Raw genomic sequence first — 25308 nt, 5'->3', positions numbered from 1 at the left:
CAAAGAGATTTCATCGCTATGACAGGAGGTGAGTCATCAGCAGCAACTCACATTTGGTCCCTGAAATTGAGCTAAAACATTCAAGCAGGTAGTACGGGCAATGTGCAGAGCGTTCAGTGGATAAAAAGGGGACTCCAAATTACTTCTCGGGAATTTTCACTAAATTTTTTCAGGGGGGGAAATTAGGAAAGAAAACATTTTTTTGTCAAATGTCTGTATCAAAACACTTCATCATTTCATCAAAATCCACAATCATCTTCCAGGCTGCTGCTTCATTTCTGTGCAATATCGCCCTCTTGTGTGCTGAGCTGGTACAGAAGGTGAGCTGTGTCAATTACATAACTCCTATGCGTTTACCTTTAGAGCTACAAAACCACGCAGCACACACACTTACTCACACAAACATCTTCTTTTCTTTTTGTTGTTGTTGTACCATAAGTCTGGGGGGCCGAGCCAGTGTGCAAATGTTTCTAAAACTAATAAAAACGTGGCTGTGATATCAATTAAATGACACAAAGATGATAAATAAAGCTAGAATGTGAGCGATACTTTGGCTTTACAACCTCTCACCCTGCTGCACATGAGATAATCTGTTAGAATTTAGGGAGGACTCAACGGGCCGAGCAATGAACATTATACTTAAAGCTGTAGTAGGCAAAAACGTTATTTTTATAAAATGGTCACTATATCCTGACAGTAGTGCATGAGACAGGTAATCTGAAAAAAAAAATCATGTGCCTCTGTGTCCTCCGGTGCTCTTGCAAGATTTCACAGACCGGAGGAAAACAACCAATCAGAGCCGAGCTGGAGCCTTGACGTCTCTGAGCAGCTGTCAATCACTCACGAACGCCAATCAAATGGTCAAACTAGGCAGCGCTGATCAAATATGAATCAATATTCTGTTACTGCAAAGCCTATTTCTCGCATAAATGTAAAAATATAAAAATGTAAAATTTGTGACCCGGATGCCATGTTGAGATCAGTTGAGGAAATACCAAGCACCTCCTGCCAGCCGGAGCAAACTTTCTCATTTTACAGCTAAACAGTACACTACAAGATGTTTCTGAAAACATGTGAGAAGAGAAATAGGCATTACAGGAAAATAATATTGATTTATATTTCATCAGCGCTGCCTAGTTTGACCGTTTGATCGGAGTTTGCGAGTGATTGACAGCTTCCTCCGTTGAATGAACAGCCAATGAGAACGCTCTCTTTCTGAAATGACCTGTGATTGGTCAGAGTCAGATTTTTTAAAGCCTGTAAACAGAGCCATGAGGAGTTGCAGAAGTCTAGTTTTCTCTCAGAACACTTGAATTATGCTGAAACGTTATTATGGATTTTTTGCCCATTGATGCCAAAAACATTCTGCCTACTGCTGCTTTAAATAAAGTCAGTGCATCTCTCTATTCTCAGTGAAGAACTCAAACTAATGCATAAACACAATAAACCAGTTTTGAGTAATTAAAGTAGCTTCAAGCACATTCCTCTTCTTTGCTTTACCAAAACAAGGTTATCAGTGTCACTGATTTCTTATCGTGTATAATAACTGTGATTACTGGATTGGGTCACACTGGAGTAGTATCATCGCACACTGTGCTAAAAACAAGGCAGATTCATTTCAGTGCAATATGCAAAGTTAAACTTAAGGAACATGGGTTAATAAAGAAAACAAAGAAAAGATAAAGCCATAGAGAAATGGCCATCTGAGCAGCAGAATCCGTCTGACCTTCACCGGGGAGGGATGGCTTTCCACGGGGGGGAATTCACACTGTAGCAGTGCAGACAGTGTTAGTAACACTACCGACGTTATTACAGACAATCTGCACCAATCGCAGACACAGAATAGTTTGTCTGAATGTGTGACTGTCGAGCAGCAAAACAGCCCCCGTCTTTCGAAAACCTGAATAAGAAGAACCTGACCCTGATCTCACGCTAACCAGACCTGAATCAAACCTGCTCAGTCCAAACACATCTGAGGGCTCATCCAGGCCTTTCTCTGTCTGCTTTAAAGGAACAGTTCAATTATTTTTGGAAAATGCGCTTATTTGCTTTCTTGCCGAGAGTTAGATGAGAAGCGTGACTTTCGGATCCAAACTAACGTGGCGTCCACAGCAGTACATTAGCTTAGCTTCAGTGTAGGTAAACTGTCATCTAAGTTACTGTATGTAACATTAATAATGCAGAAACCTATGTCAGGTCACGTAGGAAAGCGTTTTTTGGAAGAGCTTGGGAAAATAGCATTTTGACGCTAAAGCGTACGTACAAAATGTGAATGTTCGGATTTGAATAAATAAGGAACACAACTGGGGAACTACAGAATGATACAAAAAACAAAAAAAACAAAACAAAAATAATGTACCCGCCCTTTAACATAGAGATATATGTAACGTGTTAATGATTGAGCTTTAGAACTAGTATGCAGATTTTGTTACCTTTGGACAGAGCCAGGCTAGCTGTTTCCATCCGTTTCCAGTCTTTATGCTAAGCTAAGCTAACTGGCTGTAGCTTCTTATATACCATACAGACATGAGAGTGGAATCTCTGCATCTAACGCTCAGCAAGAAAGTGAATACGGCCATTTCCCAATGCGTGGAAATAACTCCAGTCGGAGTTCTCGTTGGCACACAATGAATCAAACCAAACGTAGCGCCGATGCTGGTTTTTCTCCTCCACGTCTACCGACCACACCTTCACACCTTCTCAGGTAAAGAGCGTCTCAAACGTTTACAAAGTGCTAAATTTCAAAGCTGCATCTCGCTCGCGTGTTGGATGGTGCAGCTTTAAAACCTTTTAAGGAAAAGGAATGATCATAACAATCTGTTCTTGGAGACCTACAGTAGAGGTGATGTTTAATACTGAAGAAAAAATGGTGTTTTTGCTGATGAACAAATGTCGGGTTGTCACTTCCTAAACACCGCTCATTGCTCAACCTTTGTTCTCGCGCTGATCACCGAAGGAGGTCACCATTACAGGTCGTTACTCTGCTGTTTTTCTATTTTAAAAAGAGGGTTTTGTTTCCCCCCCCACAGGTGCAACAGAAAGCCTTCAAGTGTCAGTGGCCATAAAAGGCATCTGGATGTCCCAGAGAAGGCTGTTGGCACAAAGAAGTGATGGAAACACCCGGAAACATGGCTTTCAAGTCAAGAAGCTGAGGATGGCGCCGTCTCCGCCCCGGTGCTGCTGTCTCCGACGCAAAGAACAACCGGCCTGCGTCGAGTTCCCTCTGAGTTGCAGTGTGATTGTGGCAGTAACAGAGCAGGAACACCGGGGGGCGCTGTCTGTCTCCTGCATCCAGCCCCAAAAGGTCCAGAGCATCTCTGCCTCCTTCTCCTCCGTCAAACCACCTTAAAAGTCTCCGATTGGCTCGCTTCATTCGTTCTCGTCTCAGCCTCTGTGCTTCAACTCGTCCAGGGGGGGGGGTGAGGTTCTGCTTCACAGAGTGGCGAGGACGCGTGAGAAGGATATGATGATGGAGAGGGTGGTCTGGCCCACGCCGAACACCAGAGCCTCCAGCGGTGCCATGTCCTTCCCTGCGACGCGGTACACCCCCGCCACCGCTGCGCCTGAGGGAGGACAAACACACACACACACACACACATCACCAGCGTTAATACACACAGCGAGTAAACAAACAGATGGGCAGACACAGCTGTCTGTCACGGCCTGTCACCATTACTGCAGATTGTCCGTTCACAATGAGGACAAACACGTCCGTCCTCATCTCTTCAGCTTCCCGCCGGGAGTCAAGTACTCTGCACAAAAGTCTGGTTTTGTGTTTGGATATTTATTTAAAAGATGGTTGAAGGGCGGTATTCAATACACAGACAACATACTGTGTTCACGCTTATCTTCACAATACGCTGTTTGGGCCATCGTCATGGAAACAGACAGCTACAAGAGGAATCTCTGACACCAGGACCAAAACAGAGCGGCCTTATTTTGGGTCAAAACTAAACAAAACTGAGAGATAAAGTTGGATTTAAAGGCCTTATAAGCTGTATTATTTTGTCTGGGCTGCTTCCTTTACTGTAGTTGAATGTGGCCTAGTTGGGAAAAAGGTGATTTCACAGATTTCTATCCACCAGTTAAGTGGTGTACATCATGTGAACGCTGGGAACCCGAAGATTAATTTGAGATGTCACTGTGTGTCAAGTTGTTCTAGTCATTAATAAGAGATAAAAAATAATTAATAGATTAATTAAAGTGTATAAGGGTTTAGAACATTATGAAAGAAGTATATGATGTCATCCCCATGCTCTATTATGTCTCATAAGTTGTTGCAGCTATTTTTGAGTTGATACCAGTTGTTACACAGATTTGGTGCTAAATTTAATCATTTTTTTACCACTCGAGAATTGATAAAAATTATCAATAAGCCCTCCAAAACACCACATTAAGACACCATAGAAAAAGCCATGCTGTGATTTGGGATCAAAAACTTTTGACATTTTGGAGATTTCTGCAAGAATTGCAATTTTTCGGCGATTGGATGGCGAGCACTTCTCTTTTGTAAACTGCTCAGAAACCCCCTTATTGTCAATCTACCTAGGAAAGCCATCCATCCTCTGAATGCTCTAGGTCTCTAGTTTGTGGCTGTAAAGTTTCACCACGGGTCATTTTATACAGTGAGGTCAAGTTTCAAAAAATGGTCTCACCTCAATGAAATGTCTCCTATGGGGACTTATATCATCACACATGAATACAGTTGGGCTCATTGGATCCACAAGAGTCTCAGCTTTACAGTGATACCCAATTTATGTAATTCCAAGACTGTTTAAGGACCCCGGTATGCAGAAATACTACACATCATTTTAGTATAGGCAAAAATAACACATTTGTGCTGCATGCAAACAACAGTTTTTGTCCCAAACTGCATGAGATTATCATAAAGTGGGCATGTCTGTAAAGGGGAGACTCGTGGGTACCCATAGAACCCATTTTCATTCACATATCTTGAGGTCAGAGGTCAAGGGACCCCTCTGAAAATGGCCATGCCAGTTTTATTTAACCTTTTCCGTGACAAGCTAGTATGACATGGTTGGTACGGACGGATTCCTTTAAGGTTTAAGGAAGTAGTTTTCATATGATGGCAGTATCTTTACTCTAGCTTTAAAACGGAGCCCGCTATGACCTCCAAAAGATGGATTGCATTAATGCTTTGACTCTAACATTTCAACAAAATGAAATAATTTTGTGTGAATTTTGAACCCGGCTTTATCCAATGTTCACATTTCTGTTCTGAAAATGCCTCATTTGCATATTTAAACATTTCCTGTGAAATGACCTTAATGTGAGTAATCAACTGGGGAAGTTCCACGGTGACGATTAGTTTTCCTTATTCACCTGTAGCGTCTCCCCTTAACATTTGAAACCAAGTATTGGGGGTTTTTAAAGGTTGATGTTTTTCTGTCTAACACTACATGACCTTTTCTTTCCTCCTGCTCGGCTGAGATCGCCGCCTCTGCTCTGCCACACTGTGACTTTAAGCCAGCCTGGTGTGCACGTTGAGGGTGATACTGAGGGGTGTGTGCTCAGCTCACACAGTCAATAGTCTGCTCTCCCTGATTGCTACACATTAATAATAAAGTGTCTTTCTATTTTGGGGGGCCGGCTTGCATCTACGATGGAGAGTGATTCATTCAGTGGAGCTCAGATAGATTTAGGCCCTGTGATCACACTCTGGTACGCTGAGAGGAAGGTAACGACAGACAAAGCCAAGGCTTAAATAATATCTGGTGCATCTGGTGACAGACTGACAAACTGTTGGTGAGCCAGAAAATGCAGGATTATGCTAGAACTGGGATATAATATTTATTATTTTTGGTTTTGTGCCATAATTTCAATATTATAATTTTGTGACTTTCAGTGGTGTCATATAATTGCAATTTAATTTGTGATGAAAAACTAAGCAAATTAATGAATGAATGTGATTTTTTTCTTACATTTGCCATATCACTATATAAAGGCTACAGTGCAGTATATCAATACCAGAAAAACATTCTTATTAATATTATTATTAAAGGGCCCATATTGTAAAATGTGAGATTTTCATGTCTTTTATATAATAAAGCAGATTTAAGTGCTATATAAATACTGTTAAACTATCAAAACCGTCAATATACGGAAAAATACACACAGCCCGTATTCAGAAATCGTGCGTTTGAAACAAGCCGTTAAGATTTCTGTCCATTTGTGATGTAACAAATATACAATATATATAGATCATTACACGGTATTAAACGTAAACATTATAAATGTGTCCCAGTTTATTTACTGTTGCAGTGTATGTAAATAACATCAGCTGACAGGAAGTAAACATGGACCCAAACTGTTGCCTAGCAACGCAATTCCGTTGAAATGAGCTAAAACGGAGCGTTTCAGACAGAGGGTGAATACAGGTATATTCAGGCAGACAGTATGAGGAAAATAAAGTTGTTTTTTTTAACATTACAGCATGTAAACATGTTCTAGTAGAAACACAAAATACAAGTATGAACCTGAAAATGAGCATGATATGGGACCTTTAAGATATTTATTTTTACCAACATTGCCCGGCTACATATAGGATAGGATAGGTTGTCGGGCAGCGAGTCTCGCGAGTGTTTTTGCAGATCTCAGATCAGATTTTGCAATTTACATGTTCCCTCTTAGACACAACCTCTTGCTGTAAGACTCTCCCTGCCTGGTAAATGCTCACATTATTCAAACTCCGTGGCTGAGTAGTGCTCACCATAACCACTAAACCGAATAGCGGGAGTGCCCCTTTAAAGGCTCCTTTCATTTCAGTTTATATTATGATTGAGCGGTGCATTAAGTATGAACAGAAATTAATTAAATTACCACAAACTAATCTGCCAGGGCCCCTGGGGGTCTGGGCCCACTTTCCCCAATTTGTAATCCAGCCTTGCAGGTGTCATGTTGGCACTAGTTTCTAAACATTTCACAGCTCTATAATGTAATGCTATGACAGAGTTTTAATATGGTGTTTCTTCAGAGGCTACATTACACTTCCATGTTTAGTCATTATTTTTCTTGAGTGCACATACAGTACCTCGTAAATGCATCAAATAGCCACCCTTAAATTATCGTCACTCGAATCGAGCCAAAAACAAAGAGATATTTATATTTTCTCAGTATCACCCAGACATAGTTGAAGCTTCCTGTGTTACATAAAGAAAAAGGGAAGGTAAACAAATAAACACAAGAGTCTGAAATCTCTCTGTCAACTCCTGTCTTCCTCTGTTTGACAGGAGGAGAAACACAAACTCCCTCCGTCCCGCTCTCTTTCCCTCCCTGTCACCTCCCGTCTTCTTCTGGCTGACTGGATGCCGAACTCTGTTGAGGTCAGTCTAACAAAATTTTTTTAACAAACCAATAATAGAAAAAAAAAAGAGTATATCTGGACTTACTGGTGATGACGCCTCCGGAGAGGGAGGCCAGGAAACCCACGCTGACCAGCACCACGGTGATGAGGCGGCCCCTCTTGTGGCGCTGCAGCATGACCAACATGAGCAGCCCCACCGCCCCGTGGACGAAGAGCGAGGAGAAGAGACACCACAGGAACACCCAGTACCACATCTCTGACGAGGGGAGAGACAAAACACATCAAATACAGACTGAAAAGAGACAAATACAATGTGAAAAAGACTCTTTTGATAGCTTATATTCCATTCAGAGCAATATATTAACACTTTAATAAATGCTGGAATGATTAGTCAGGTAGTAGTGGTGGAATGTCACTGAGTCTATTTACTAACTACTATACTTAAGCGATAGCTGGGGTGTGTTGAAGTGGGGTTATATGAGGCACTTATCCATAGTCAGTGTATTACCTACGGTAGAAGACAGTCCGCACGGGAGCAAATCAACGTACTACTGTGGACAGCAAAACCTATTTTAGACACCTAAAAGAAAGGCCCCCGTAAACAAATCAATCCGTATAAGTGTACGCTACATTTAGAATATTTCCGCTGATTTACCTCGCTGTGAGACGGCTATACAGTCTATGTTTCTGACTGGGAACTGAAGCCGTCACGGCCGGCCCGGCTATGTCAACAAAGTAGGGCTGCAACTAACAATTATTTTCATTGTCTGCTTATTGTCTCGATTAATCGATTAGTTGTTTGGTCTATAAAATGTCAGAAAAGAATAAGAATAAAAGAATAAAGAACCAGGAAACATTCACATTTAAGAAGCTGGAATCAGATCTTAAAAAGAAAAATTCTAACCAATTGATTGATTATCAAAATAGTTGGCGATTAATTTAACAGTTGACGATTAATCATTGCAGCTCTACAACAAAAGCACGGAGAAACTCAGATTACAACACACACAGAGGGAGGGAGACTTCATTCTCTGCTCAGGTAGACATTACTTCTCTATATCTTTACATAGACAATGGTTGATTGCTGCTATATTAATGCTCTGGATATCATATAGAGCACCTTTAAGCAAAGATGGAGTGAAAATGATTGATCCCTTAGGATTTCCATCTCAGTGAAGAAAAGGATAAATGTTCCTCCCTAGATAGAGAAAGAAAAAATGTCCTTGTCATGCAAATTCAGAGATTTCATTGCTCAGAAAGAATGCTATCTCCCTACGTGGACCACTGGGAGGTTTCCTGATGCATTTCTACAGATTCACACATAACAGACCTCGTTTGAGTATTACAGCTACAGATCACGACGCACAGACACTCCTGGAACCTGCACGAGTCTGCGAGGGAGGATTTCAATCTACAGCCGCCACAATCTAAGTCAGGGCTCATCGAGGATGCAGCCGACCGTGGTAATGGACCTGAGGTCGTGATGTATAAAACTGCTCCGAGCGAGATTTCACACGAGCTGCAGAGAGCTAAACGTTGAGCGGTAAATGGGAAATCTTGTCTGAGGCAATAGCTATAAATGCCTTTTATATTCAGCTGGACTGTTGAAGAACAATTCAACATTTGCGCTGCTCATGCAGACACAAAAATGCGGAATTTGTTCAATTCCCAAACTGCCAACAATCATCTAATTATGCACCAAACACAAGTAAGAAAATGTATCATTGTGCTGCCTTCATAACTGATTTCATAAGAAAAGAAAAAAAACTATAGCTGTCAATGTAAACGTGAAAACGCAAATTTGTTTTAACGCCACTAATTTCTTTAATGCATTAACACAACTTACGATTTTTAGCTTGTCACGAGCTCGGTTTTAGAGCTAGAGTGAAGATACTGATATCATGTGGAACTACAAAAAACCTAAAGAATCCATTGGTACCAACCATGTTATACTAGCTTGCCAGGAAGGAGGCTAAATAACAAACAAATTTAGAATTAATTTTGGCGAGGAAAAACTGTCATGGCCATTTTCAAAGGGGTCCCTTGACCTCTGACCTCAAGATATGTGAATGTAAATGGGTTCTATGGGTACCCACGAGTCTCCCCTTTACAGACATGCCCACTTTATGATAATCACATGCAGTTTGGGGCAAGTCATAGTCAAGTCAGCACACTGACACTGACAGCTGTTGTTGCCTGTTGGGCTGCAGTTTGACATGTTATGATTTGAGCATATTGTTTTATGCTAAATGCAGTACCTGTGAGGGTTTCTGGACAATATCTGTTATTGTTTTGTGTTGATAATTGATTTCCAATAATAAATATATACATCCATTTGCATAAAGCAGCATATTTGTCCACTCCCATGTTGATAAGAGTATTAAATACTTGACAAAACTCCCTTTAAGGTACATTTTGAGCAGATACAAAATTGATTTGTGATTAAGGGTTATTAACTATTTTAATCGATTGACAGCCTTAAAAAAAATCTTTATAGAGGCCGGACCAAATCAGGGGTCAGCCCCGTTCTAAATCTCTCTCATCCTCTTCCTCCTCCTCATCCCTCTTTCTTTCTTTCTGTCTAACAAACCAGCTTCACATAAAGAGCTCTGGCCTCGTCGCACTCCGCCAGCGGAGGGGCCTCGCTTTGAACCACTGGCACCGTGGGAGTAAGGAGAGGCCAGCTGGCCATGAGATTATTCTCGAAGAAAAGATCGACTGAGGAAGAAGAATGACCAATCCTAAGCACAGGAATGTTGTGTAAAAAGCCCAGGCGTGTTTTGTTTGGATGATGGGATATCAACAGGAAATGTGACATTGTTGTGTGGTGTATAAACATTCTATCACTTAGTATTTCTCGAGCCCAGAGGGAGCTCTTTAGCATATCCATCTAACCTAGTTGTTCCACGCTCGGCTGACTGAGCGCCTACATCTACTTATTGATCCGGCAATCAGCTGTGGAGCTGGTCGGAGAGAGACAGTGACAGCACGGTAACACAACGGCTCTTTGTCCAGCATGACTGGGCACGCCAGTTAGATGACGCTGCTGCATCACTGCCGTCTTTCTACGACCATCGCCGTCCGTCGAGCGAAAGAGGAGGGAGATGTCTGTGACTGGACGGACGATAAAACAGTCAGAGAGATGGATTCTGGATTCTGCTAATTACGTTCTCGCTCCTCCGTCCTCCGGCCCGTGACCCGGAAATCAATCGAGGTCTGCCGAAATCAAGGATTTCCCAATCGTTTAAATGCGCCTCGGAGGAGACGAGGCTCCTGGAGGAGCTTATGCAACGTTCGGGTGACATCGTTCAGAGCGGGATTATAAGCAGCCGAGTGGGAAAAACTGTTCACGTCCGACTTCTAAACTCGAGTCGGACATATCAGGAATATCTGACAGCTATGATATCTCCCACTTGGTGAAAATAACTACAGAAGGCTCGATATAGTTATAGTTAAACACAATCCAATATTAACACTAATAAACTCAGCTAATCTAAACAACACTGTCCCGTAACAAAATTACATTCCAACTAGGGCTGTCAGTCGATCTGTTTTTTTTTTATCTGTTCAAAATGTACCTTAAAGGGAGATTTGTCATTTGTCATCTTGAGGCCAGAGGTCAAGGGACCCCTTTGGCCATGCCAGTTTTTCCTCACCAAAATGTATTGTAAGTTTGGAGCGTTAATTAGGTTCATTAGGTTTTTTAGTTTCATATGATACCAGTATCTTCACTCTAGCTTTTAAACTGAGCCCGCTACAACCTAAAAATCGCAAGTGGCGTTAAAATGAATTTGCATTAACACGTTATTATTGCGGGAACTTTGACAGTCCTAGTTCCCGTACAAACTAAACTGCATTCTCAATTCTATCTAGGGGGAAACATATTTTAATTAAAAAATAAAAAAAATGCAATAAAACGACTTGGTTAGGGTTAGTAAAAAACATCATGGATTAAAATAACTATGTTTGTTACGTTATTAAGCTACGGACGTAAATTAAGTGAACGTTGACTTTTAGTTTCACACGGGACACGAGCAGCGGTCTCCTGGGTAGAAGACCTGTGTTTGTTTGACCCATCCATCACACCGACCTCCTCCCTACAAGGACTTCCGCGGACTATCATTATAAACGTATTTGTGATACGTCAAAATCAAACATAATCGGCGACGGAATTACATTACAGCTCGTCCAGCTGCTGCCGTCTGCAGTGTTCTCCCTCAATACTGGACCAATTTCTAAAATGTTTGTCCCCATTAGTCAATTAGACACAAAAACATGGGAAAATAGTGTCCAGGTTGAAAAACACCGAAGTTACCCTTTCAGTAGGTGATCTGAATATTTCATCCACCATTGCTGAGCACAGCCACTGACGGGCGGGGTCGGACACTAAACAGCCACCGAGAGCCAGACGTCAGTAAAATCTGTCACTAACATTTAAACCAACATTTAAATGTTTCTGTTCCACTTCTTGATGGATTACAAGCTTGATGTAATGTGATCAAGATTTAAATGAACAACTAGAGAAAGAAAGTCGGCAGGGTGAAATGTTTCAGTGAGAATACACGGCTGGTTATTTACTCCGGCTGATAGAAACCACTCTTGGCAGGTCATTTTTTTCAGTTCAGCAGATGCTGGAAGCCGAAGCTGAACATTTAATTTCAGGGGACGGCAGTGCAGGTGGTCACAGCTCAGAAGCAGAAACCTATGATGGGGTGAGAGATGCGCTCCACTCGAGTGCTGTGTCATGTTCAGAGATACACAGAAAACAGAGTCAGCGCTCCGGCATTAACTTCTGCTAATCCGGCAACTACAGAACGAGGTCTGCGTTCGCACGGCAGCTTTAGAGCTCGCCTGTCAAACAGTGGAGCATAAAAAAACAAGCAGGGGATCATGTTATCTGGTCGCTTGATAAGAGGTCAGTTTCTGCACGAGCCGCTGCAGAACACGAACGAGTCAAAGTGACAGGACTGCAGGAGCTCTGCAGGGGTGCTGCTGAGTTCACCCATCAAGGGGAAGAATGATGGGTTTGTCCCGGACGGGGAGGCAGAGAGAGAGGCGGGATGTGGCCGGCCGGTAGAGATAAAGCTGGAGCGGTCTTTATCTCTTTGTCCCGAACACTGCACGGTGAATCCAGCAGTCCCAGCTCAGGGAAAATGGTTTGCAGTCAGGGTCCCTCAGAGGCTGGCAGAATCACCAACATCTTTTAAATCACTTCTTAAAACTTATATCTTTAAAGACGTCTTCAATTAATGTTTTGTTTTTCCATTTCCACTATGCTTTATGTGTTTCATTTGTTTATTTTTACTGTTTTTATCTCATTTCATAGTATTTGCTTTATTTTATTTTATTTTTTTAATTTTGTTTTCCCTATGTAAAGCACTTTGTAATGTTGTTAAAGTTGGAGCAGTATAAATAAGGTTTATTATTATTATTATTATCATAACTATAAATCTGTTTCCAATTAGGGCTCGACAATAAACCAAATTTATTGAAGTACCGGCATTGAGAATCTCCTGCAGAGCCTACATTTACTCTCATCCCAGTTTTCAATAAATAAATAAATAAATAATATTTGGGGGCCGCGGAACAAGCTGTCGATGAGGTTTTGCCTAAATTACAAGAAAACATATTAATTGGAATTTACAGTATATGTGTCTTCTTGTGAGAAAAATGAGAAAGTTTGCTCTGGCTGGTGGGCGGTGCTTAGTATTTCCTGAACTTATCTCAACGTGGCTACTGGTTTCTCATTTTACAGCTAAATAGTAGACTACAAAATGTTTTTGAAAACATTTGAGGTGATAAATAGGCATTAGAGTAGCAGAATATTGATTCTTATTTGATCAGCGCTGCCTAGTTTGACCGTTTGATTGGAGTTCACGAGTGATTGACAGCTGCTCAGAGACGGCAAGGCTCCAGCTCGGCTCTGATTGGTTGTTTTCCTCCGGTCGGTGAACTCTTGCAGATACCATTATAGGAGCACCGGAGGACACAGAAGAACATGCACTACTGTCTGGATATAGTAACCGTTTTATAAAAAATACTAGTCAGTTAAAAGTCAGTTTTCCACAGGACACTGTAGTTCATATTTGCAAACCAAACTGTGTTCCTTTTATGGTTTGCTGAAGTGAAACTGCTGCGGGCACACAAATCATAAACAGGAAATCCATTTTTTGAAGCGACTCCCCGGGGCCCTCAGAGAAAGGGCACAGGGGTCGACGTATATCAAAAGTTTACATCTGCTTCGGGAGCGCTCTCATTGTTTGAGGGCTCACACGCTTTCTCTCTCCCCCTGACCTCCTCTCACGCCCCGGTAGGTCGTTTTTCACCTGGTTGAGTGCTGGGGGTGGGGGGGAATCGGGTGGCAGTTTCCTGCACCCAGCTCACAACTAATGTCAAGCTCATCTACGCTCACTTCTACATGCACCGCAGCTTCCTGCTGAGTCAGCATCATTAGCTATACCTTCGTCTTTTTTTTCCGCTCTTGCTTGATGTGTTTCTCAACACACAGGATGTCAGCTGCATTTCGTAAGATGGGTCTGTGCCAACTCGGCTATGACCACATGTGTCCGCCTCCGCTTCGCTCTCACTCACTCTGCAGGGAGGAATCCGAGAATGTCTATAATCTAGTGTTTGTGTGACAGAGCAGCCATGTTGTTCCTGTGTACATCATCACCCCTTTTTCCCCCCATTGTACATTTAGCAGGGAGAAAATAATGAAAAAAGGTTTTTTGAACAGGCAATTTTGTCCTTGCTGAGGAAGTTAGGCCTGCCTGTAGCGGAAGAGATAAAATGCCCACACACTGCTTTTTCTTGTTCCTACTTTTATGTCATGTGGACTTGACTGACCCCAGATCGTCTCTATTGAAGCTCCTTAACACAGATCCCCAGGAAAAGGTGTGGATCATCACCTTTACCTGGAGAAGAACACTGTCATCATGTCCATATGAAATAAAAGCATATAGGGAACACCAGTACATCAGCTTGCAGGCATTTTCTGACAGTAGTGCATGAGACAGGTAATCTGAAAATAATCATGTTCATCCACATACCTACATATTACACCCTCCTAACAGAATGATACGCAAGCAAGCGTCTGTGACAAAATCAGTTTGATTGCATCATTTTCTATTGGAATGTCCTGACAGGCCGCGAGCAACGAAGCGCTGCACAGCGTATCTATACGTTACTGTACCTCCTCATTTTACTACAAACGCCTAAATAAGGAGGCAGCCGGCTGGAGGGAGATCACCAGGAGATCGCCTGAAAGTTTACTACTGTTGGCTGTATTTTCAGTAAATATTGCAGTATAATACCCAAGTTTTCTGTTTAGAAAACACAATTGTCGGAAGATAGCAAGTACGTAACGTAACAATGTAACATAATGTAACGTAACAAGGTAGCGTAACAAGGTAGCGTAACAAGGTAGCTTAACAAGGTAGCTTAACAAGGTAGCGTAACATAATGTAACATGGTAACGTAACAGCGTAACAACGTAACAGCATAACAACGTAACGTAACAACGTAATGTAACAACGTAACGTAACAACATAACGTAGCAACGTAGCAATGTAACAACGTAACGTCACCCTTCTTTTAAGTGGTTACATCTCAAGTCTGATCTTGACCGCACAGCTGATAGGTACGTGGTTTGTGTACATGGCATAACAGAAAGTGCATATTTAACGGTGTGTGGACAGAGAGTGTCCAATGTTATTAAGCTATAAGTATATAAAAAGACCACGTAGCGTAACAACGTAGCGTAACAAGGTAACGTAACAATTTAGCGTAACAAGGTAACGTAGCAACGTTATTATGGAATGATGCCAAAACCATTCTGCCTACTGTGGCTTTAATATGCTGTCATCTGTATCAACCTTTCATTTATCAGCCCATCATGATGCTACAACCACATATTTTGCAGTTTATTAACACCCAAAGTTTTAACTCGCCTGGCCCCTATACCATTCAAAAGCTCATTGAGAAAAGCCTGGCTTTTTAACTAAACCTCAGTATTTGTGGAGTCTAGACCATCCCACACTGATGCCCCCTGTGGAGTTGAGGATGCTGCCTCTAATTGCCCCCCTGATTACTGGACTGCAAGACAAAGGGAGGAGGAGGAGGAGGAGGAGGAGGAAGAGGAGGGCAACACTTCATTTACTACACAGTCGAGAGGCAGAAAGATTAATTAGCTGCATGTTGTGATTACTTCAGTGACTCTGCACGCGTGGACAGACAGAGGAGTGGCATTTCTACTGTGTGGAGGAGGGAGGAGGGTGAGGTGGTACAGACAGATACACCCAGTTTTCCTTCATCTCTCTCTGCACACTAAAAGCATGGGAGGTGAAAATATCACATATTTATTCTGCTTTAAAAAAAAATGGATGCATATGCAAATGCATCTAGGCGACACACCTGCAGTAGTGATGGAGATGGAGATGGAGATGGTGATGGAGATGGAGAGGACTCTGAGAACATAAAGGCACCTTTTCATTCCGCATACCTGTGAAGTGCTGCAGCGTCGTGCCTTGCACCCAAAGGCTCAGCACCTGCTGCACCGACAGGTTCACAGAATAATCCCTGTTGGTTGTCATGTTTCTGTTTCTGGTTCTGCTGCTGGAGCCGCCTCCACTCCTCTTTATCGAATAGCTGTACTTGGCTTTAGACGGAGGCATGGAGGAGACCGGGCTGGCATGGAGAGAGGAGAGAGGTGTGTTAGTGTTCAGAGAGTGAGGCGGCTCTTCCTCGCCTCGCCTCGCCTCTACCGGTGCCTCTGCTTCGGCTTCACGTCCGTCTCCGCTCCGGGAAGAAGGGAAGGGCCGCTGGCTGGTCGGTTCATCCTCCTCGGTGGCTGCGTGGAGGAGGAGGCCATGATGGAGAGCAGAGAGAAGCTCAGCTCGGCTCGTCCTACAGCCCGGCTACATAACCCCTTAAAGGGCCAGTCACCTGCTGTATGGAGGAGGAGGAGGAGGAGGAGGAAGAGGAGGAGGAGGGTTACCGTTTACAGTGACACATCCTCGGTTTACTGACGTCGCTTCATGAATGAGGAACAAAAGATAGTTTTTTATGTACATCCATGGGTCAAATGCGTGCGTAAAATGCGCAACCCCATCATGGCACACTGGATAGGCTCTAAATAAAACACTAATGATCCTCATCAACACACCAGTATCTCTATTACACCTGGTTGAGACGTGTTAAAAATCTTCTTTTTTTTTTACAGACAGCTATTACCTTCCATCTTCATTATTGTTTTGTATGAAGAGTTCATTTACAAAAAAAAAAACATATAAAGGTCATTCTTAAAATGAATAAACCAACACCAGTTTGATTAATATTTCCTGCAGTGCAAAATAAAACACAATAATGAAAATCTGTATTTCCTTTCTTCATGAATCTTTATGAAAATCTTTTTGCAGACTTAAGCAAACTTGTTCGAGTTGTGGACTTGATGGCACAACTCGAGCAAGTCTGCTCATGTATTTATATTCTATACGGAATTAAAGAATAATGATTATAAAATTATTTGTCGTACGTGGGCAAAACATGCAAAAGTATGATCCTTTAAGTACACAAGATTTTTTTTATTGTTTTACCTCCTACAGTTATAACTTAATCAGCCAAACAATGTGGTTGCTAAGCGACAGAGCCCCTGAGTACCAGCTTTTCCAAAGGCATTGAACATAGACCACAATTATATTTTATACATATTTGAAAAATAAACCTTTCATACATGTAATGTAATGTTTGATTTGCTGTGTATATATAAAAAAAAAAAAAAAAAAAATCTCCATCATGCCATGCAGCTACTACCGGGGCGTTGCCCATGACGACGGATGGATGCAGGAGCTCTCCGTGGTGCTGATTGGCTCACCCCAAAACGCCTGATATACTGTATATTGAATGATATGATAGGAGGGATGTGAGCAAGCAAGGCACAAAATGAATGGGGATTCTTTTAGTGGCAGGATTTGGATTGAAAAAAAAAAAAATACAAAACAGAAGAATAAACTGAAATAAATCCAGATTTTTTTTAAAGGTCCCATAATATGCTAATTTTCAAGTTCATACTTGTATTTTGTGTTTCTACTACAACATGTTAACATACTGTAATGTTAAAAATAACTTTATTTTCCTCATACGGTCTGCCTGAATATACCTGTATTTACCCTCTGTCTGAAACGCTCCGTTTTAGTGCATTTCAACAGAATTGCAACAGAATTGCAATAGAATTGCAATAGAATTGTGTTGCCTGGCAACAGTTTGGGTCCATGTTTAATTCCTGTCAGCTGATGTTATTCACATACACTGCAACCAGAAAATAAACTGGGACACATTTAGAATGTTTACGTTTAAAACCGTGTAATGGTCTAAATATTGTATATTTGTGACTTCACAAATGGACAGAAATCCTGACAGCTTGTTTCAAATGCACAATTTCTGAATACGGGCTGAGTGTATTTCTCTGTATATTGAGCGCTTTGATAATTTCACAGTATTTATAAAGCACTTAAACCTGGTTTATTATATAAAAGATATGAAAATTGTACTTTTTATAATATGGGACCTTTAAGATGAGGTGGACTAGAATATACAGTATAGACCCCACAGTGAGAATTGAACGTCAGCGCCTTCAGCCCCAGTAGGATTGAGGCAGAACCTGAGAACAGATGAAAGCTATTTTAAAATAGTGTGAAGCTTTTACACTTTGTCTGACATCTTTTTTTTTCTCACAGCGTCATGAAAGAAAAAAAAAAAAGAAAAGTTGGGATGTGGGAAGGCCGGGAGGGAACCTGCGTGTGTTATGTAGACGTAGCTGGATGTTCTGGAACATTTCTCTGAGGAGTGCAGTATTTTAAGAAGTGTCCCAGTTCAGAGGTATGAGGGCGAGGAAACGTCTGACATTTGACATCTTTTGAGTCTGTAGAATTTTTCCTCTAAATGCAGAGGTTAACAGAGTGGGTTTTAATAGGCTGCTGGATCACGAGGGAATTCACTCACATGTCCCTGTAAGTTCAGCTACTGTTATTAGAGAGGCAATAACATACAGACTATATGTAGAGAAACGTGTCGTAGTGCAGTGTAAGCTGCAGAAAGGTGATGTTAAGGGAACATACCAGTGAGTTTTTGCTCCTTAAAGGTCCCATATCATGCTCATTTTCAGGTTCATGTTTGTATTTTGGGTTTCTACTAGAACATGTTTACATGCTTTAATGTTCGAAAAACACATTATTTTTCTCATACTGTCTGTCTGAATAAGCCTGTATTCATGCTCTCTCTGAAACGCTCCGTTTTAGCGCATTTCAACGAAATTGTGTTGCTAGAAAACAGCTTGGGTCCATGTTTACGTCCTGTCAGCTGATGTCATTCACATACACTGCAACAGGAAATAAACTGGGACACATCTATTATGTTTACATTTAAAACTTTGTAATGGTCTAAATATTGTAGATTTGTGACATCACAAATGGACAAGAATCCTAACGGCTTGTTTCAAACACACAATTTCTGAATACGGGCTGTGTGTATTTCTCCGTATATTGAGTGTTTTGATACTTTCACAGTATTTATATATCACTTTAACCTGCTTTATGATATAAAAGACATGAAAATCGCACTTTTTACAATATGGGACCTTTAATAACAAATTCTGTACGTTTTAATGTATTTTTTACAACACGCCAGACAGCCATTACCTTCCATCTTCATTATTGTTTTGTACGAAGAGTTCATTTGCAAAAACAACAAACAGATAAAGGTCATTCTTAAAATGAATAAACCATCACCAGTCTGATTGATATTTCCTGCAGTGCAAAATAAAACAATAATAAAAATCTGTTTTTGCAAATGGACCCTTCATATTTTTCCTTTCTTCATGAATCTTTATGAAAATCTTTTGGCAGACTTTAGCAAACTTGTTCGAGTTGTGGACTTGATGACACACCTCAAGCAATTTCTTAGTATTCTATACGGAAGTTGAATAAAAAATAATGATTATTAAATTATTTGTTTTACGTGGGAAAAAACATGTACTATCCTTTAAGTACAAAACAATCCATGTGTAAATGCTTGTATCCCTAATGTAAAAACAATAAGTGATATATTGATGTTTCATGGTTAATAGATGGGGATAAGACCATCAGAGAGAGTTTCCATAACTGGTGAAATACTTTCCTTCTTCTCCTGAAACATCCTGTTTCATCACAACCTATTTTTTAATATCCTCTCACGCCGTTCTCTTTCCCCCCGAGGGCTTGAAAGCTAGTCTGAGGAAAAAGTTCAGCCAAGAGGTTAAAGGAAGAGGAAAAACAACTCAACTTTTTTCCTTTAAACTTTAAAAAGCATTGAGACGCACTGTTGTTGTTGTTGTTGTTGTCCATCATCTCTCAGTGTGGTCATATGTAAAGCCTGTGACAGTACCTTACATACAAGTCTGTAGGATTATAGAGAGAGGGGATAATAGTGGCATCATCAATGTGTGCAAAAACATAAAATGTCACAGAATGATGCATGTTTTCTAGGATAATATGGTGTAAATATAGTACATCATTTTTTCTTTGCCGACCCACACGTTGTACGAAGCCGGGAATGAAGACTGGAGTGCAGCTAGCTGGCTAGCATATAGTCCATCTCTGCACTCTGACCCATGCTCGGACCCCATGACACACGTTGAGTCACAGACCCCCTTATTTGCATAATGAGGCAGAAATGCATAAAGAAATGTATAAAGAGAAAAATACAGAAATTAATACGTTTGGGGAAATAAGTATAAGGGGTGAAATGCAAAGGAAAAATCGTGCATAAATAAAAATAAATAAATAAATTTAAAAAATAAATGCAAAAATACATAAATAAATACATAAATAAATAAAAGGGAAAATTATACAGAAGACTAAATAAATAAGGGAATTAATATAAATATAAATAAATAAAGAAGCAAATTAAAACAGAAATATCAATTTATGTCACATTTTATCAATTAATTAATTAATGGCTACATTTATTTTTAATATTTTTTTTGCTGCATTTAATTACATGTTTATTTATTTATGGAGTCATTTATTTATTTATTCAATTATTTTTTATTTTGGCAGGTTAATGTAATATAATGATGACTTGGTTACTGCCGGTATTTCGCCAGATTCGTCTATATGTTGCCTGGAGCTGTAATGTATGCAAAAACACATAGATAACGTACAGATTTACAGCATCATGCATGAACCTTTTTCTTCTGTCTACAGTTCCCATTTATCATATATAAGACTACATTGTGCGATCTAATATGATAATATAGGCTACATTTACAAAAGGATTACAAAAACTTGTAAATGTAATTTTCACTCACTCCACCATCCCAGCAGAGGTTTTCTACATATAGTAAACCTAATAAAGTTTTTCAGCTGGGCATGTGTTGGATAATGTATGAGCTTGTCCACATGTAATAAAGGACTAGGACTGGTGAGTATCACACAGCACAAAGAAGAAATGGAAAATGGAGCATTATACGGTTTTGTGTTTTAAAGTTCTGACATGGATTTACATGCACTATTCTCTACGGCCTATCTGACAGCTGGTCTTTGGGGAAACCAGCAGACAAGACAGCAGAGATTCATTGAAGGCAATGTTTGGTTTGCAAAGCAAATGTCAACCTTTGTTTCCTGTAAGAGCTCGACTTCTCAAACAGAATATCCACCACCAATACTCTGCACATACACTGACCACCATGAAACTCTTTAGAAAGCCGTTTTTCACTCGATACTTTACAGCCAATCTGTCAGCATTAACTTAACCAGAGAGTGTTTACATGAGTCCATACTCAGACCATTTTGGTTTTGGAACATGTTCAACAGTTTGATCAAAGCAAGTCAACGTCAAAATCATTGAATAAAAGAACATCCATCATGCCAGCAAATGTCCGGTGTCACGATGCCAAATCATCGGGTTGTAATCATGTATAAGAGGATGTAAGATCAATGCTTAAAATTAAAAGTTTATGATCAGCGTCAGTCCAAAAAATACCATACATTTAATAACAAATGTTAAAAGAACAGATATGCCAGTGTGATTGAAACGTATATTTAAACTCCTGGCATTGTAGAGTAAAACAATGAGTAATAGAGAGGCCTAAATCAAACTGAGATACACCAACCAGGCTGCATCAAGGTGTCAAACAAAAGAATAAACGTCATCATTGGAGGTGACCTGATGAACATTATGATTTATGAACTATACGGAAACTTTAACATGCTATTGTTTGAGATTCAAAGTTAATTATTGACCTAAAGGTAGCTTGTTCTAGGGCTTTCAATCATCTCACATGATCTTCATCAGCAGATAGACTTTGCTCCGTTATAGAGCTGTCAAAGTTAACATGATAATAAGGCAATTAATTTCTTTAACACATTAACACAACTTGCGATGAAGATACTGGCATCACATAAAACTGGTAAACCTAATGAATCCATTGGTACCAACCATGTCATACTAGTTCGTCGCGAAGGAGGTTAAATAACGCTCCACACTTAGGCTAAATTTTGGCGAGGAAAAACTGGCATGGCCATTTTCAAAGGGGTCCTTTGACCTCTGACCTCCAGATATGTGAATGAAAATGGGTTCTATGGGTACCCACGAGTCTCCCCTTTACAGACATGCCCACTTTATGATAATCACATGCAGTTTGGGGCAAGTCATAGTCAAGTCAGCACACTGACACACTGACAGCTGTTGTTGCCTGTTGGGCTGCAGTTTGCCATGTTATGATTTGAGCATATTTTTTATGTTAAATGCAGTACCTGTGAGGGTTTCTGGACAATATTTGTCATTGTTTTGTGTTGTTAATTGATTTCCAATAATAAATATATACATACATTTGCATAAAGCAGCATATTTACCCACTCCCATGTTGATAAGAGTATTAAATACTTGACAAATCTCCCTTTAAGGTACATTTAGAACAGATAGAAAATGTGCGATTAATTTGTGATTAATCACGATTAAATATTTTAATCGATTAACAGCCCTAATTTATACCAAATAAATTCTCAGTGTATTTCATTGTTGTTATGAGGAGGGTCTGCAGGGTAAAACGAACCGCGTTGAGGGAGGTGGAGCTACGTGGGTGGGGGAGATGAAGGAGCCGACACATCAATGGTCATGGCAGTGGGATGAAAGAGTCCTTTGACTCCCCCCGCAGCTTTGCTGCATCTTTGAATTGATCTGAACCGTCTCCGGGCACGGGTCTGAGAACAAAAGATGTATTTACTTTTAGTTTACTGTCAGCTAATAACCACAAATACAAGATATTTTTCCCTGATCCCCGAGAGAATGCAGCTTTGTTCAGAGAAGGAGGGGATTTTCACGTGGAAAATAATAAAGTTATTAACATATCAAATGCAGTCTGTGGCGGTTTAATGAGCTGAATGCTAAAATAAAGGTCAAATAAGAATTAGGTCAAAACATAATTAATGATCCTTGCTGATTAAAATGTAATGCAAAACGTCTTGAAATATTATATCCCAGTTGGAAAACTGCTTGCTTTGATCAGTCAGACGATTCCTTCAGTTGGCCAGTAGGTGGATTCCTTCTCCCATTTTTCTAACGTCTCCTCGCCTGTTCTAGTTTTCCACAACAGATCTGGCTTTGCTTTTCCAACAATCATGTCCATTTTTAGATATTGACAAAAACAAAATGTTAGTGGCTTAGAAGGTGATTAAAATGACAATGTGTGACTTCTTTCAGTTTGGCTTTATGCCGGTATTTGACTCTTGACTCACTGCTGCTGTCATTGTCTCTGTGTGTGTCACCAAGCAAAGGCTTCAACCACATCTGTCATTGCATACTTTTGAACTGTCCGTCGCTGCTTTTGAAAATCTGTAAATCCCCCTTTCCCATGAAGGGGACTTGACAAATGTTATTGTCTGAAATGGGGATTTTTCTGGGGGGGCAACATGAGAGGGCAGATCCATGCTGGCATTGTGCTCGCCCACAGAGTCAGCCCGAGGTTCTGTACGGACCTGCAGCATTTTGGACCCATTATCTGAAGGCTTTTTTTTTTTTTTTTTGATCTCACGTATATATTGAGCCTATTGTGTTCATGTTTGCCTCGGTGTAACCGAATCCGCAAGGTGAGATATCTATTCATCTGTGGGGTGCTGTGGTCTCTCACCACCTTTCTTTTTGTCTCTGCACCCCCCCCTCAGGCAGATGGCCTTGACTCAGGTGAGTCACCAGTAAAGCAAAGCCCCCTCATCTGGCTAACATCCACTGTCACAGTGTGGACATTAACTGGAACCAACCGGCCGTGAGATGACTCAAGGTGCTGCTGCTTTGCTGTTAAACAAAGACGAGCTGAGTCTATCTTTCTTCTTTGGATGAGCATCTTTTTTCATTCATAGAAATAAGTTTGCAAACACAAAAACAATCAATTCACTTGTATAGAAACAATCTAAAATACTAAGAAAAGTTAAAATACACAAAGCTTAACCTGAGTCCCACAATAGACCCCTTTTTTAATTAATTAAAATAAATTATGAAAGTGTATAAGGGTTGAGCACATTATGATAGAAGTATATGATGGTCATCCCCATGCTCTATTATGTCTCATAAGTTGTTGCAGTTATTTTTGGGTTGATACCATTTGTTACACAGATTTGGTGCTAAATTTAACCATTTTTTACCACACGAGAATTAATAAAAATGACCAATAATCCCTCCAAAATACCACACTAAGACACCAAGACCTTGAGGAACACCATATAAAAAGCCATGCTGTGATTTGGTATCAAAAACTTTTGACATTTGACTGCTCAGAAACCTTTTATACAGTGAGGTCAAGTTTTTAAAAAAATGGTTTCACTATAATCAAATGGCTACTATGGCAACTAACATCATCACACATAAATACAGTTGGGCTTATTGGATCCACAAGAGTCTCAGCTTTACAGTGATACCCAATTTATGTAATTCCAAGACTGCTTAGGGACCCCAGTATGCAGAAATACACTATTTTAGAATAGGCGAAAATAACACATTAATACTGCATTCAAAAAACTGCATGTGATTATCATAAAGTGGGTATGTCTGTTCCACTCACATACTTTGAGGTCAGAGGTCAAGGGATCCCTTAGAAAATGGCCCTGCCAGTTTTTCCTTTACCCCTCAACTAACTGGAGCGTTATTTAGCCTCCTATCCGACAAGCTGGCACGACGTTGTTGGCAACAATGGATTCCTCAGGTCTGGTTTCATATGAAATCTGTATCTTCACTCTAGTTGAAGTTTTCTATAAAAGAGGTATTCAATGTTGTCAGTATTATCTCATCTTCTCCTAAGGAGTTTAATTTACGTAGAAAGTGGAGATGCTGCTGAGCCCTTTTTTTCCACAATGACATCTGTATTTTCACTGAATCTCAATCTGTCATCAAACTCAGTTCACAAGTATTTGTAGGTCTGGATGATTTCAACACTTCTGCTATAAAAACGGTTGGAAGACTGTTTTAAAGTGTTTTGGTGAAATGATAAATTCTCTAGTTTTATATCACCAGTCCGCAAATATTTGCATTATAGGTCCATTTCCTTGATCTGACTGACTGAGTGAAGACATAATAACACTGGCACTATCAGTGCAAACTGTACGCCCAACAAAAGTTGAAGAAAGACACTAGAACTCTATTGTTTGGTGGTACACAAATCTAAAGTCAAACAGAGTTCATGAGGGCAGGCGCTCTGATTCCCTTTTGTTGTGAGAACAAGGAGCTCCCAGAGACTGAAGCCGGGTTATTGTAGCTCACCTTTGATGGTTCACTAAAGGCAGGTGTTCACAATCGCAGTTTAAACAGCGACTGTGTTTGAAGTGGCCCGAAGTTATACCGAGGTTTGATCTCTCCTTGGCACTACATGAAAATAGCTGCACCTGAGAGACCCGGTGCTTGACCACAACCAACGGCTACACCTGCGTCTGACAACATCTGGCTCCCGGGATGTCTTGATC

At 40.5% G+C, this 25308-nt stretch overlaps 1 protein-coding gene across 1 annotated transcript; it reads right to left on the bottom strand.

Annotated features, from left to right (window-relative positions):
• Positions 1-1267: 1267 nt before the first annotated feature.
• tmem170b (transmembrane protein 170B) lies at positions 1268-16685 on the bottom strand. The gene is made up of 3 exons (XM_037796107.1): positions 15825-16685; positions 7410-7580; positions 1268-3563 (listed from the first exon to the last, which is right to left on the bottom strand). The coding sequence occupies exons 1-3, from the start codon at positions 15994-15996 to the stop codon at positions 3433-3435; spliced, it is 474 nt and encodes a 157-aa protein (XP_037652035.1). The 5' UTR covers positions 15997-16685; the 3' UTR covers positions 1268-3432.
• Positions 16686-25308: the final 8623 nt, after the last annotated feature.

This window comes from Sebastes umbrosus, chromosome 15, assembly GCF_015220745.1.
Source record: "Sebastes umbrosus isolate fSebUmb1 chromosome 15, fSebUmb1.pri, whole genome shotgun sequence".
In the NCBI taxonomy this organism is placed as follows: domain Eukaryota; kingdom Metazoa; phylum Chordata; class Actinopteri; order Perciformes; family Sebastidae; genus Sebastes; species Sebastes umbrosus.
Note: the sequence above shows the minus strand (reverse complement) of the source record. Positions and strands in the feature narration are given on the sequence as shown.